Source organism: Felis catus, chromosome A2 (genome assembly GCF_018350175.1).
Source record: "Felis catus isolate Fca126 chromosome A2, F.catus_Fca126_mat1.0, whole genome shotgun sequence".
Lineage (NCBI taxonomy): Eukaryota > Metazoa > Chordata > Mammalia > Carnivora > Felidae > Felis > Felis catus.
The window spans coordinates 154,263,591-154,276,308 of record NC_058369.1 but is presented as its reverse complement, the minus strand read 5'-3'; the positions used below and the strand labels follow the sequence as shown (position 1 = coordinate 154,276,308).

General features: G+C 50.0%; 1 protein-coding gene across 7 annotated transcripts in view; it reads left to right on the top strand.

The window, feature by feature from the left end:
• The window catches only part of HIPK2 (homeodomain interacting protein kinase 2), a 190,266-nt gene extending 177,962 nt beyond the window's left edge, over positions 1 to 12,304 (top strand). For 3 of the 7 annotated variants that reach the window (XM_045052836.1, XM_023250619.2, XM_023250618.2), the window contains exon 15: positions 449 to 12,304. In XM_045052836.1, coding sequence (XP_044908771.1) covers positions 449 to 1,105 — 657 coding nt within the window. In that variant the 3' untranslated portion in view covers positions 1,106 to 12,304. The remainder of the gene's footprint in view (positions 1 to 448) is intronic. The other 4 variants (XM_045052839.1, XM_045052837.1, XM_023250621.2 and 1 more) reach the window with 3 other exon arrangements.
• Positions 12,305 to 12,718: the final 414 nt, after the last annotated feature.

Genomic DNA, 12,718 nt, shown 5'->3' with positions numbered 1-12,718 from the left:
GGGGACACCTGCTGTCACTCCAATGGTTCTGGCCTCCTCCCCTCCCCCTCCTCCCTCCTCCTCCTCCTCCTCCGCCCTCCCCTCCTCCCTACCCCCACCTCTCTTTCCTCCCCTTCCTCTCTTACCCCTTCTCACTTCTCTCTCTTTCCCTCCCCCTCCCTCCCTACTTCCCCCCCCTTCTCCCCCTCCTCCCTTCCTCCCCCTTCTCCCTCCCACTTCTCCCTCTTCCTCCCCCCTGGCCCACCTCCCCCTCCTTCTCCCGCTCCCTCCTCCCCTCCCCCTCCTCCCCCTCCCCCCCCTCCCCTGCTCACCAACCTCCCCCTCCTCCCCCTCCCTCCCGCACCATCCTCCCCCTCCTCACTTTACTCTCTTCCCCTCCTCTTCATCCTCCCCCTCCCCTCCTCTTCCTCCCCTTCCTCTCCTCCCACGTGTCTGGCCCCCAATGCAGCCCTCTCCTGGTGCTTCTCCTCCTCCAGGCTCAGCAGCACATCACCGCAGAGCGCGCCGGGAGCCACCGCCGGCAGCAGGCCTACATCACTCCCACGATGGCTCAGGCCCCGTACTCCTTCCCGCACAACAGCCCCAGCCACGGCACTGTGCACCCCCACCTGGCCGCAGCTGCCGCCGCAGCCCACCTCCCCACCCAGCCCCACCTCTACACCTACACGGCGCCCGCGGCCTTGGGCTCCACCGGCACCGTGGCCCATCTGGTGGCCTCCCAAGGCTCAGCACGGCACACCGTGCAGCACACTGCCTACCCGGCCAGCATCGTCCATCAGGTCCCCGTGAGCATGGGCCCCCGGGTCCTGCCCTCGCCCACCATCCACCCGAGTCAGTATCCAGCCCAGTTTGCCCACCAGACCTACATCAGCGCCTCTCCAGCCTCCACCGTCTACACTGGATACCCACTGAGCCCCGCCAAGGTCAACCAGTACCCTTACATATAAACACTGGAAGGGGAGGGGAGGGGAGGGAGGATGGCCAGAGGGGAGGAGGGAGGAGGGGTGAGGTGGGAGCCGGGCTTTTTATACTGAAGATGCGGCACACAAACAATGCAACGGGGCAGGGGGGGCAGGGGGCAGGGACAGACACAGATGAAACTTGAACTAGGAGGTGGGGGGACTTAGAGCAGAGAAGAGAACGTTTTTAAAAAAGAAGGGATTGAGGAGGGGGAAATCTATGCTTTTTATTTTAAAAAAGAAAAAGAAAAAAAAGAAAACGTCAGTAACAAAAAACACAGCTCACGAACCCATTCTGCACCAAACTGGAAAGGAGAAGAAGAGAGCGACGGAAAATTCTGGAAATGGGGGGCCCCAGTTTTTGAAGAACTTTATCTATGAACTTCTCAAAGATTATTTTCATATGGCGGCAAGTGACATTTAAGAATTTGCTGTCAGGGACACCTGATGTGGAAATCCAATAGATTTTTAATTATGGAACATAAGAATTAGGGATTTTTCCAGAACTCTAAAGGGTCAGCAGCCCTCTAGAAGGTCAGGCCATGGCCTGAGGAGGCTGATATCTGGGGGTTGGTGTGGGGTTGGCAAAAGCCCAGTTCTGGCTCGTTTGTCAGGACTGGAGTGGGGGGTGGCCAGGGCTGACGGAAGACCCCTTAGCAGAGGGCGCATTTTCTCTTCCTGAGCACTCTGGATAAATCCCTAAGCAATGTTACTCCTCCGGTGTCATTAATAATGTGTGTTGCAAACTTTAGGGTTTTTTTTTTTTCTTTCCTGAAGATTTATTTTCTCTTTGAATCAATCCCTAGTCACGTAGCATAGGGCTAGTGGTCGTCGCCGACACCCTAGTAGAATGTAGCAGTCTACACCCGTTTTCTACTTTGTGTTCAACTCCAATGATACCAATAGACTATTACTCAATGTAATTGCACAAAAAAAAAAAAAAAAAAAAAAAAAAAGTGGTATAACATAGGCATGTAACCAGTGTGGTGGTCCAGGTGTGTGAGCACGAACGAGTGTGTGTGGGTGTGAGCGTGGATGCCACCCTCCCTGTGTGTCCCTCGGCGCCGCCATCACGGTTCTCGCATCCTTGATTTTACACCGTTCCCTCCTAGTGCCTTACCGACCGACAGACGCGGTGTGAGGGTTGATTTCCATGGTACTCCAAGAAGCTGACTGAGGCGAGTCACATCACCTCAGCTCTTCTCTTGTGCTGTTGTAGATTTTACTCTGGTCTTTCCTTGTTTTGTTTTGTTTTGTTTTGAGTTTTAACTTTATTTTAATACCTGTTGTCCTTTTTGAGCTGTTTGCTAACAGAGGGGCATCAGGGAGCTGGCAGGAGCGGGGGGGCACCCATGGATCTTGAGAGAGACGTGGGAGATGGATGGCGGGTGGACAAATTTGACTTTTATCTTGGAGACAAAGAACAAGAGAGACTCCCCACCCTGCACCTTCTCCCCACTCTGCCTTCAGTCCACCAGTGGGGCTGGCTCTAGTGCTGTGGGAGCAGAGGTCCCAGCTGTGTTTGTGGAAATGTTGGCCTTGCCTGGCGGCTACCTCCTTCCTAATATGAAAGGGACAGAGGAGAGGAGGCTTGGTACCCAGCCCCAGGCTCTCAGACCCACCCCACGTTCATGCACGGCCCTGCCCCTCTCTCTGGTTCCACCAGCTGTGTTTTGCTCTCACGATTCTGCCAGATCCCTCCCTCTGTAGACAACCATCAACCTTTGTTTGCTGCTGAATCTTTCCTCACATTACCAGGCCTACCCAAGACTCGACTTTGGCTTTGGTTTTTAGAGGGGTCTGGTGGGCAGAAGGTCGGAGGGACATTTAGGAGGGTCACGAGGGGGTCTTACACTGCACTTTGGAACACTCCCACGGGCACTTAAGTTTCCAAAGAAATTTGCCCTTTGCCCTCTTTGCACCTTTGATACATTCTGGAAGTTTTCTCAGGCTTTGAACACTGCAGGGGGTGGGGGTGGGGGAGGGAGTAGGGAGAGCTCCATTCATAGCAAATTATTCTTGAATACGTGAATGTTGGGAGACTCTGTCTGGTCACAGATGGGGCTCGGAAGGGTGGTCCTAATTGTCTGATTCTCGATGCTGAATCCTAACCGATCCCAAAGCCAAGTTTCCAAGGTGCAAAGAGATGGCTCCTGGTTTTGTCAGTTCATCCTCACGCTCCCCGCCCCCCTCCACAGTCTCCCTTAACCATCTACTGTGAACAGTGGTTTTATAGTGCTATCCAGCCTGATTCAGTCATGAAGCCAAGCCACTACCTTAGCTGTTAGCTGTGAAATGTGAAATAACTCTGGAAACTCCCCCTCCCCAACCATAAATTCTGCTCATCTAACAGAGAAATAGGTCCCCGAACTGGAACCCACTTAGTCCAGGCCTTAGGCTGGAAGGAAGGACCCCACGGCCCACTGGAGGCACACAGGCAGCTCCCATGTCCCCAGCAGGCAAGCCCAGGACAAGACCCTCTCCTTGTGGAACCACCGACCGATCGGCCGATCGATACTCTTTACCCAGAAGTGAGGAAGTGCTCTCTGTCAGAGACCACAGAGAAAATGGCCGGTCCGGAGAGAGCGGGGGAAGTGGGAGCCAGGGCCACGCCGGCCTGGAAAGTCCGCCTGCTCCTGACGGGCAGCCGAGCCCCAGAACATTTCCTCATGACCAGGGACAGAAGTCTTGGCTGCAGATGAGACTCTCTTTGCCTTGCTGGGTCACATCCTGATCCCCTTGCACAGTCGACTTCCAGCCCTTCCTAGATCTGATCTCTTAGGGGCAAAGACAACATAGCCTTCCATTTTAAAGAAGCTCGTTTCGTCTACTTACGTGGGGAGTCTCTTACTCTTTCACCTGATATTTTCTTTCTTTTCTTCCAGATCAGGAATGAAAGTCCCATGCTGCTCATAAAGATAATATTATTGTACTAATTATTTTGGTTATTACCATTGTAATTATTATCGTTTTCATCATGTTGATATTTTAGCTGGGGTTTTAAATGCACATTTATTCCCAGTATCTTTGTGTTTTCTCTTTAATATTTAAACTTATTTTATTATATCTGTGAGTCTCTGAGTAGGCAGGAAGGACATGTGGATGTCCAGTTTTGTTAGACAAAAACAAAAAAAAACAAAAAAAAATAAATAAAAAGGAAAGACACAGGAATTAGGAAAACTGTTTTTGTCATCTCTAGTTCACAAAGAGCCGTCAAGAAAGATCGACCACAGAACAAAAGTTTGAAGAAGAATCAAGGCCTTGTCTCTGTGCAGGCCAGATGGGACTCTTGACAACATGGTCACCGTCTAGATTCTCAGTGGCCTGGGAAGAGTTCTGAGGTGACATCTCCTGGGCCGGACTCTTAGCTGTGGTTTTTCCCCACGTCCTCTGTGCTCTCCTGTGCTTCTGGAATCTGCTGACTACATTCTTGGCCTGCCTCGCATCTGATGCTTACCTGTCACGCAAAAGAAAGCCCCTCTGCCTAGAGCTGACCAGATGTCCTTCCCTTTCCCCTCAGCGCACCAGGAGTGTGGCCTGTCTCCTTCAGTGCAGAGACGGTTGTCCCCTCCCAGAAGCCACTGAATGGAATGAGCTGACATAAGGGTGCTAGGCAGGTGGCACCTTCCCCTGGGAAGTTTCAGCCCCACTTCCCTGCCTTCCGCTCACTCACCACACTGCCCGCTTCTCCCGTCTCCCCCCCTCCCTCCCCCAAGTACCTCTTCTCAGCACGCAATTCTAGGGACAGAACTAGGAGCCAAAAAAAAAGGTCGAGGGATGGTCAGAGGCCAGAGGAGCGCTGGCGACGGCAAGCAGCCCCACCTGAAAGCATTGGCCAGCGGAGGGGCACAGTGGGGCCTCACGGCCATCCCCTCAGTGCGCTCTGCCCTGTGCGTGATGGGCTTTCTTTGATCGGCTTGAGGTGCCCACAGACTGCCCACCAAACCCAGAAACTATAGACTTGGGGTTGAAATGCCGGTTTTGCAGAAGATGATGACGAAGGGCGCTGCGGGGCGGTACCCAGCCCTGCAGGCGCTCAGCGAACATGAGCGCGTACTCCCCTCGTTCCCCCCCCCCCTCTAGTCCCAAGCACAGAGCTGTGGGACCAGAAGACCCCAGTGGGAGAGGCCCCACTCCTTGTGCGCTCCTTAGCACTTGCCCGGACCTCCTGGCCCGTCCTTCGGCTCTGAGTCACCCTGGCCAGTCGGGTGACTGAAAGCCTGCCCGTCCCTAGGACCAAGCTCCCAAGTAAAGGGATGCCAACCTCAGCCTTGTTTCGACCACAAATAACCTAGAGCATCATCTTTTCTTCACTGGCTCAAAATAAAGAAGCATAGCAAAGACGAAGGGGGAAAAATGCAAAAGGACAGGTCAAGGAGAACCATCTAATTGCAGCCTCGGGAAGGACAGGTGGATAATGCTTCTTGTGCTTAGTGCCTCTTTGATGACGTTTTGGCTGTTTCCAAGGGAAGGGGTGAGCAGGCCGACGGGTGGGAGAGTCTGAGGCTCGATGCCAATTAATACTGTGAAGCGGTACATGGCGGTTGATGGAATTCAGAGGGAAAGGAAGGGTCGAGGCAAACCCGACGGTTGTCTCCTGGACTGTATCTGCATTCTGGCCTCACTGGCGGTGAGTGGCTTGCAGGCTGGGGGAGCCAGCTGGCCTTGCCTTCTTCACCCTGGAAGACTCAACCCGCCCAGACACCAGATTGTTGGACGTAAGGAAGGGAAGGTGAGATTAGCACAGCTGCTAACGGGCGGATTTCCCTTGACCAGATCTTTGGAAGGGCAGACACTCATTTGTGAACAAGCGTGTGGTGGGGGGTTTCGGTTGTGTGAGTGCGTGTGAGTGAGTGGAGCAGACTTTCTTGGAAACTGGAGGAAGGAGATGAGGAGGCTTAAGGAGCTACTGCTGATGGGCTGTGGTTGGTGAAACGAGGTGTCCGTGAGGCGGCCCCAGCTTTCACCCCAGGCCCTCTGGTGCTGGGGCCCGGGTGGCGCGTGGGGCCCCGGCTGGCCTGCCCAGCAGCTGCTGGGACAGGGAACAGAAACCAGACGATCACTAGGCGCCCGCACGTAGCAGAGGGAATTCAACAGGGAGGCGAGGACTCTTTTCCGCAGGCCTGGCCTGCGATTGCACGACGCCGGCGTGAGCCATTTTGCCAGGAAACATTCCAGCCCCGGAAGCACTTTCCGTGCCGTTCTTTCCGACGCGTCTGGCGGGTTTCAGATGGGGAAGCCTCAAAACTTCAGCAGGCCAGAGATGTCCTTACCAAACTGGAAAGGCAGGTGAAATGTTCCCTTTTTTAGCCAAAGAACCCTTCTCAAAGACGCCTCCAGACAGGGACAAAATGGCATCCCTCTCTTTCCTTTCCGGGCAATAACGACATCATTAGCGATGCAATTCCATTTGTCCTTCTCTTTCCCGTCTCCTGACTTGTAGTCTTTTTTTATTGCGTCCATTTCAAACTGTGTTCATCTTTTAAGGGGAGTGGAGATTAGTAACCCTAAATGCTGCTGCTATTGGCAACCTGGAGGCACCTCACAAATACGTGGGCTTAACTGATGTCATGTCACCACGGGGTACAGACCGGAGCGGACCCTCCACGGGGAAGCTGAGCTGCATCGGGGGTGGGGGGGGGGGGGCGGGGGGGGGTCCCGCGCACGCTGGAGCTGCTCTTGGGGTGTCAGTACTTTTCCACTTGGATGCCTTAGGACTCTCACTTCTACTCTGCACAGACTAGACTCAGTCGAATCTCAGTTGGGCTACTAGAGAGCTGAAGATGGCGGAAAGACATTTAAACGCAATAGAAACCTTCTGAAGGCTTCTGGCACCGATGCTCGCTAGAGTGGCCCAAGCTAGTGGAAGGCCCTCACATCTTTCTCGCGGCTCCCGGAAGTTCCAGAGGGCCAGCTCCCGGCCAGTCGCTCCTTTCAGACTCAGTGAGCAGTACCGAGAAGTGAGCCTCCTGCAGAGTGCGCTTCCTCAGAGATCCTCCTATATTCCCCCGGCTGGACTCCCCGCAAGTCGTTGAGGGCCCCTAATCTAGACCGCAGCGATAGAACATTCTGTTGACTCCCTCCCGTTTGTTAAAACTCGCAGTGTCCCCCAAGGAAGCAACAGCCAGCATTTGCTGAATGCTTTCAGTCCTCCAGGCCCCACGCCAAGCCCTGTACCCGCTCACCTCTTGGAACCCTCGCCGCCGCCCCACTCGCAGAGGAGGAAGCCGACGCTCTGAGACAGTGACACGTGTCAAAAAAAGGAAATAGAATGGTGGTCCAAAATCTCCACGTTTCTAGTGAAATTTTTGTTATTCGGGGCTTCACTGAGCTACCGTTTCGCTTCGCTTTTTTTAATTAACAGCAATGAGTGGCTTCGTGTTTTCCGAGGAACCATTTGACGGCACTTCTGTTCGCCGTGTGCCAAACACTGTGCTAAAACTTGCTCACCGGTCATCTCGAGTCATTTAGTCTTACCACAGTGCTCTGAAAGGGGCACCATTAGCCCCTTTACAGATGAGGCACCCAGGCTTGGAGAGCTGGCAGCGTGCCCAGGGCTACACGGCTAGTGAGGGAGCCGGGCCTGGCCCCCGGAGTCGGCCCAGGTCCAAAACCGGGCCCGTGGCCGCCAGCCTCCGCCACCTCCGGTGTGTGTGCGCAGAGAAAACCTTGAAGGAACGTCACCCCGCGCCATCCCCAGCAGAAGTTCTGAATGAAGAGGGAGCCGTGACCTGGATGCAAGCAGAAGGGGCAGAGTGCGTTTGACTTTTAGAGAAAGTCTTAGGGGAGTTTCTTTGGATTCATAGTAGAAGTCATTTTAGATTCCTTCCCAGCGTACCAACTAGCTTTAGTAGTGCTGCTACAACAAACTCTTACGAGTGAAGAAAAAAGTGTTCTTTTCTTCTTTTAAAAAAAAATAATAATTTTTTCTTGCTTATAGTTAATTCTAGAAAGGCAATACTAAAGGTATATATTTTTTTTAAAATGCTATTTTTTACTGCACTGATAAATATCATGACAATTCTGGTCTCTATAAATCGATCCACTTGTCAGCTCTGGGTAGAACCAGATGCAGGATTCACACCAAATGTGTAAATACCGTGTGTGGGTCTGGTGTCCAGGAACTTTTTTTCTTTGTGTAAACAAAAGAAAAGGGGGGGGGGGGGAGGAGAAAAACAAGATGACTCTTGGAAAGAGGAACCAAATAAGGGTTTCTTTTGAGATAGCTTTCTCACAGAAGTAGAAGGAACAGTTGTGTAAACAGAAAAATCAGCCAACTTTTAGGATGTAAGGAAGGAGAGTCTCTTGCCGCAGTATGAGATTCACAGTAACACTGAAGCATTTTTAATTTGGTTGAAAGGTGACGAGAATTTAGAAATGCTTTAGGACGAGATTTTTAATTTTTTAGGAACCTGTTATCCTTTGTTATGAAACATCTCCTCAGTTGTTTGGGGTGGGTTTTTTGTTTCTTTTTTATTTAAAAAAAAAAAAAAACTTCTTTATTGACTGGCTCCAGGCTTGTTTGCCTCAATTCTTAGGTAGTTTACACAAGTTCTAGAACCTTCTAGAACTTTAACTCCATTGGAAGCAAACCCAACTAATCAGCATTTAAGATCCTGGTTGGTTTCAATAGGTATTCTGGAATTCTGACAGAACACCTAAAGATTTTTTTTAAAGAAGGTTTTAGATGCATTACCTTACACAAACTGTGACCTAATGGCAATAATTACCTCAACTGTGGGCATTCATCCTGGTTTTAGCCTTTTTTGAAATCATGTAGCCAGCTTGATCTTGGGATTTCAAAGACTATGAACTCTGTGTGGGCTGCAGATAATGATTAATGCACACCCTGGTCATTGTTGCTTAAGTGAATTCTGAAAATAGCTGATCTTTACAACAAAAACTAAACCAAGGAAGAGACTATTCTCTGTGTGTTGTAATGAAATGTGATATTCAAATGCACATGTTGAGTATATATGTTTTTAGCTACTGTAAAATGCTGTTAGCCTTCTAAGATCTCGAGAGAGCCACACTTTAAATGAGTAGACTAAGTAATTGACTGTGGATACTTAATCATATTTCTGGCTACGTTTTATAGCTAAAGTGTTTTATAGTTTACATTTAAACTGGTACTTTTTAAAGAAAATTTCTGTTTATAACTGACATCTTCAAACCCGGCGACTGCCCCTCCAAGGCAGGTGTTTTCTAACCGTACTCTTATGCAGCCCAACACACACATTTCCCTCCACGTTACTGGTCGTGAACGCGAGAGATTGTGAACGGGTTTCGGGACTGAGTGGGAAGGGGTGAGTCCGTAGCCTGGGCCAGATGTGAACACCTCATGCCATGCTGTATCAACACTTGTCTCTAAAGAGGCCTTCTCTCTGACACCGTGGAAGAGGCAGACAGAACAGATACCTGGTTCACTGATTTTGTCTTGATTTAAATGTTTCATTTCTGTCAATCCACTGACGTCCAGTCACCAGGCAGTAGAAGACACTGGGCTTCGGGTGGCCCTGGAGGTACAGCTGCTTTTTCTGCCCCCCCCCTCCCCCCGGCAATACTTTGATCGGTGTTTTGCAGCGGGGGAGTCATACACCCCTACGCCCATACTCAATGGCCGGGTTTTCCATATATCTGCTGTCATTAATTCCTTTTCTCCTTTAAAGCAAAATAAACACAAAAGGATGTGTTTACTTTTTACTCTGTCAAAGTTAGAGTTGAAGCCTAGGCCAGTGGGAGCGGGGGAGCTAGATTGCTTCCTAGAGATTGTGTAAGTTGCTGCTGAGCAGGGCAGGGGGGGCCGGGGACCTAGGGGCAGCTGGGGGAGGGGAGTGGGGCAGAGAGCCCCTGGGAGTAGAGATCTTCCTTGGGACGCTTCAGAGAGTGGGCCCCACTGTCTTACAGGAACAGGCTAGAAAGTGCTGGTTCCCCTAAGAGTTTGGGTTCGTTTCTTGTTTCCTCGTACCACAACCGAAGCGCAGAGGACCCGCTGTGACAAAGGGCATTCCGTTAGCAGAGAAGACCTTGAAAAACTGCAAAACACCCGGGACCAGGGAACCGTTGGTGTGTGTTTTCCCTGTGAACTCTGTGGACAGTATGTTCTCGTTACAAATGTTAGGGTAAAATTCTCTTTATCTCGCCCTTCCTGGTTATCCTTCTGCTTTTCCTGTGTTTGGTTTCTGCCTTTGCTTTAACTAACCAAATTGACTTTATGTCATTGTCTCTGGGGCTTAGCCATGTGTTTAAAAACTAGAAGCATCGAATTTAGCTTTAAAAAAGAAAAACAAGCGAATATGCTGTAATCTGGGAAAAAAAAAAAAAAAAACTATTGCTCTCTCTAGTTTCCTTTCCACCGCTGTCCACACAAATCTCTCCTGGAACTGCCTCCTCACTTCTTGCGTGGGGTCGGTGTCTCCGTGGCCACCTCAGCCTCCACCCTGCTGCCACCACAGCCCCACACCCGGGCACCCCGGACCCCCAGGATGCTCTCCAGAGCCAGGGAGAAGCACCCCCTTGGCCTCGCGAGCGGTGCTCTTGCCTCCCTGTCAGATGTTCACCCGCTTGGTTGAAGGGGCAATGGATTGTTCATTATTATTAATATTATGATGATGATTTTAATAGTTTTCGGCTCAGGTTATAAGGAAGAACTTGGGAAGTGGAAAGTGACTTGACCATGCCCATCCTTTGTAGCTTTTCCGTGACTTCTGAATGGAACATGAAGCGTCCCCCACCCCCCTCGCCTCTCCTCACTTCCAAGCAGACACACCCCCACCCCCACCCAGTGGGCGCCCCCTCCGTCTCGGGGTCTCTCGCCGCCCCGTCACCCTCCCTCTCGCTTTTGTGTTACTGCTCGTTTAAAGCTGTCTTCCGTGGCTTTTCCAGGGCACAATCATTTCTGGCCCCCAAAGCATCTCCATCCTGTTTGTGTGCGTTTTTTAACCAAATGAAGTAGCCCAGGAAGTCCTACTTTGGGGCGGCAGGCTTTCTAGTTTAGTAGAATCACTGTATAGATATAGATGTTGATATATATGTTAGTGTATATATATATCAAACCAAATTTCTGATAGGAGAAGTATAGCTTTACCGATGAGGGGGAAAAGGAGCTGTCAGAAGTCAGGCAGCATCGGCAGCGTAGACGAGCCGGGGCCGGCCCCAGGCCGCACCTTCCCTGAGTGGGCCCGAGGCATGGCGCCGGGGGCCTGTCACCCGCCTCGCCGCAGCGGAGGCAGGCGGCCCTGAAGGGTGCTACTGCTCTCTCTGGGTCCCCAGCCTCCAGGGCATAGATGGATGAGTGAGGGGGTGGGGGGGCAGCAAATCAGAATGACTGGAATTTTCCATCCCATTTTGCTTTGACCACACATATTGAGCTGCAGCCTCTGATACTATATCACGTTTCCGAAAGTGGGATCCATTAGGGTGGAAAGAGAACAGATCCGTAGACACGTTTACCTTCCAACTGCCCATGAATTCCGGACACTGGATAGAAAGACTCACTCCCCAGAATGAGAGCCGGGAAGAGGAGACCCGGTGATGATTGGTCACCAGTCCAAGGAACATGGCTCCCTCCCCAAGGTCACCTTGCCTCCACCTTCCTCCACCAGGTCATCTCAGCTCAATAGCCCTACGAAAGCCCCGGTCTGTTGTGTTCCTTCACTGTACGGTTTCTGTAATGAAAAGTGTTAATCCATGTTAATCTTTGTGAAAATTATTGCGTGCAACAGTATTTTCTCGTGTACCTCTTTTTCCTATGTGAATTGTCCCTCTTTTCTTTTTTTATTTATAAATGTCTACTTTTTTTAAAAAAAAAAACAAACAAACCAATGTGTTGTAGACCTATATGTAACCTATTCCTTAGTCTCATATTATAGGTATGTTATAAGAATGGATATTTTACTTGGCTTTAGAATGTTTTACAAGAAAAATAATTCTTAACTGATCAAGTCCTTGCTACTAAAAATGCTTGTGTTTTTCATCATGATGTCGTGTGCTTCTAAATTAATAATCATTTTCGTTGTAGAAAAATGGAGTGAATTTATATTAGTCTTGGAAACTAATAATAGCATTGTAAATTTATGAGATGATTTTAACAGAAAAAAATTATAGAAGAATATAGTTATTTTAATTGTAATATTACTAACTGTAGGGTGAGAAAGGGGGGTCCCGTTGTGGTGAACTATGTTATAGCTTGTTACTCACAGTTTCTTTTTGATCATTTTTTCGGTCTCTGAGGTGAAACGAGTTATTAATTAAAATTTGTAAACTCACATATGCATATTGTATATGTGTAGAAATGTAATCACACTTTGTCTTGGAATTACATTAAACTGTTTGGAATCACTGTACCCTTGGCCTGCCTTGCTTATTTATTCTAGAACTATAAGACTAAAGAGCTTACTGTCACAAGCAACATCTTTTGGAAGTTATTTAGCCCTTCAGAAACTACTTCATACCCCTGAACGCGTTCATAACCCACCACTGCACCCACGGTTTGCCAGGATGCCTGGGGATGGCTTTAGAGGGAGGGCCTTGAGTCCATTTCAACCTCACCTGTTGGGCAGTCATCACCACTAGCTATTTCTAGAACTTTCATCAAGCCAAACAGAAGCTCTGTACCTATTAAACAGTAAAACCCCATTCCCCCTGCCCTTAGCCCTTGGCACCTACCCTTCTGTTTTCTGTCTCCGGGTACCTGGTGTAAGTGGGATCATACAGTATTTGCCCTTTATCTATTTGCCCTGGCCTATTTCACTTAACCG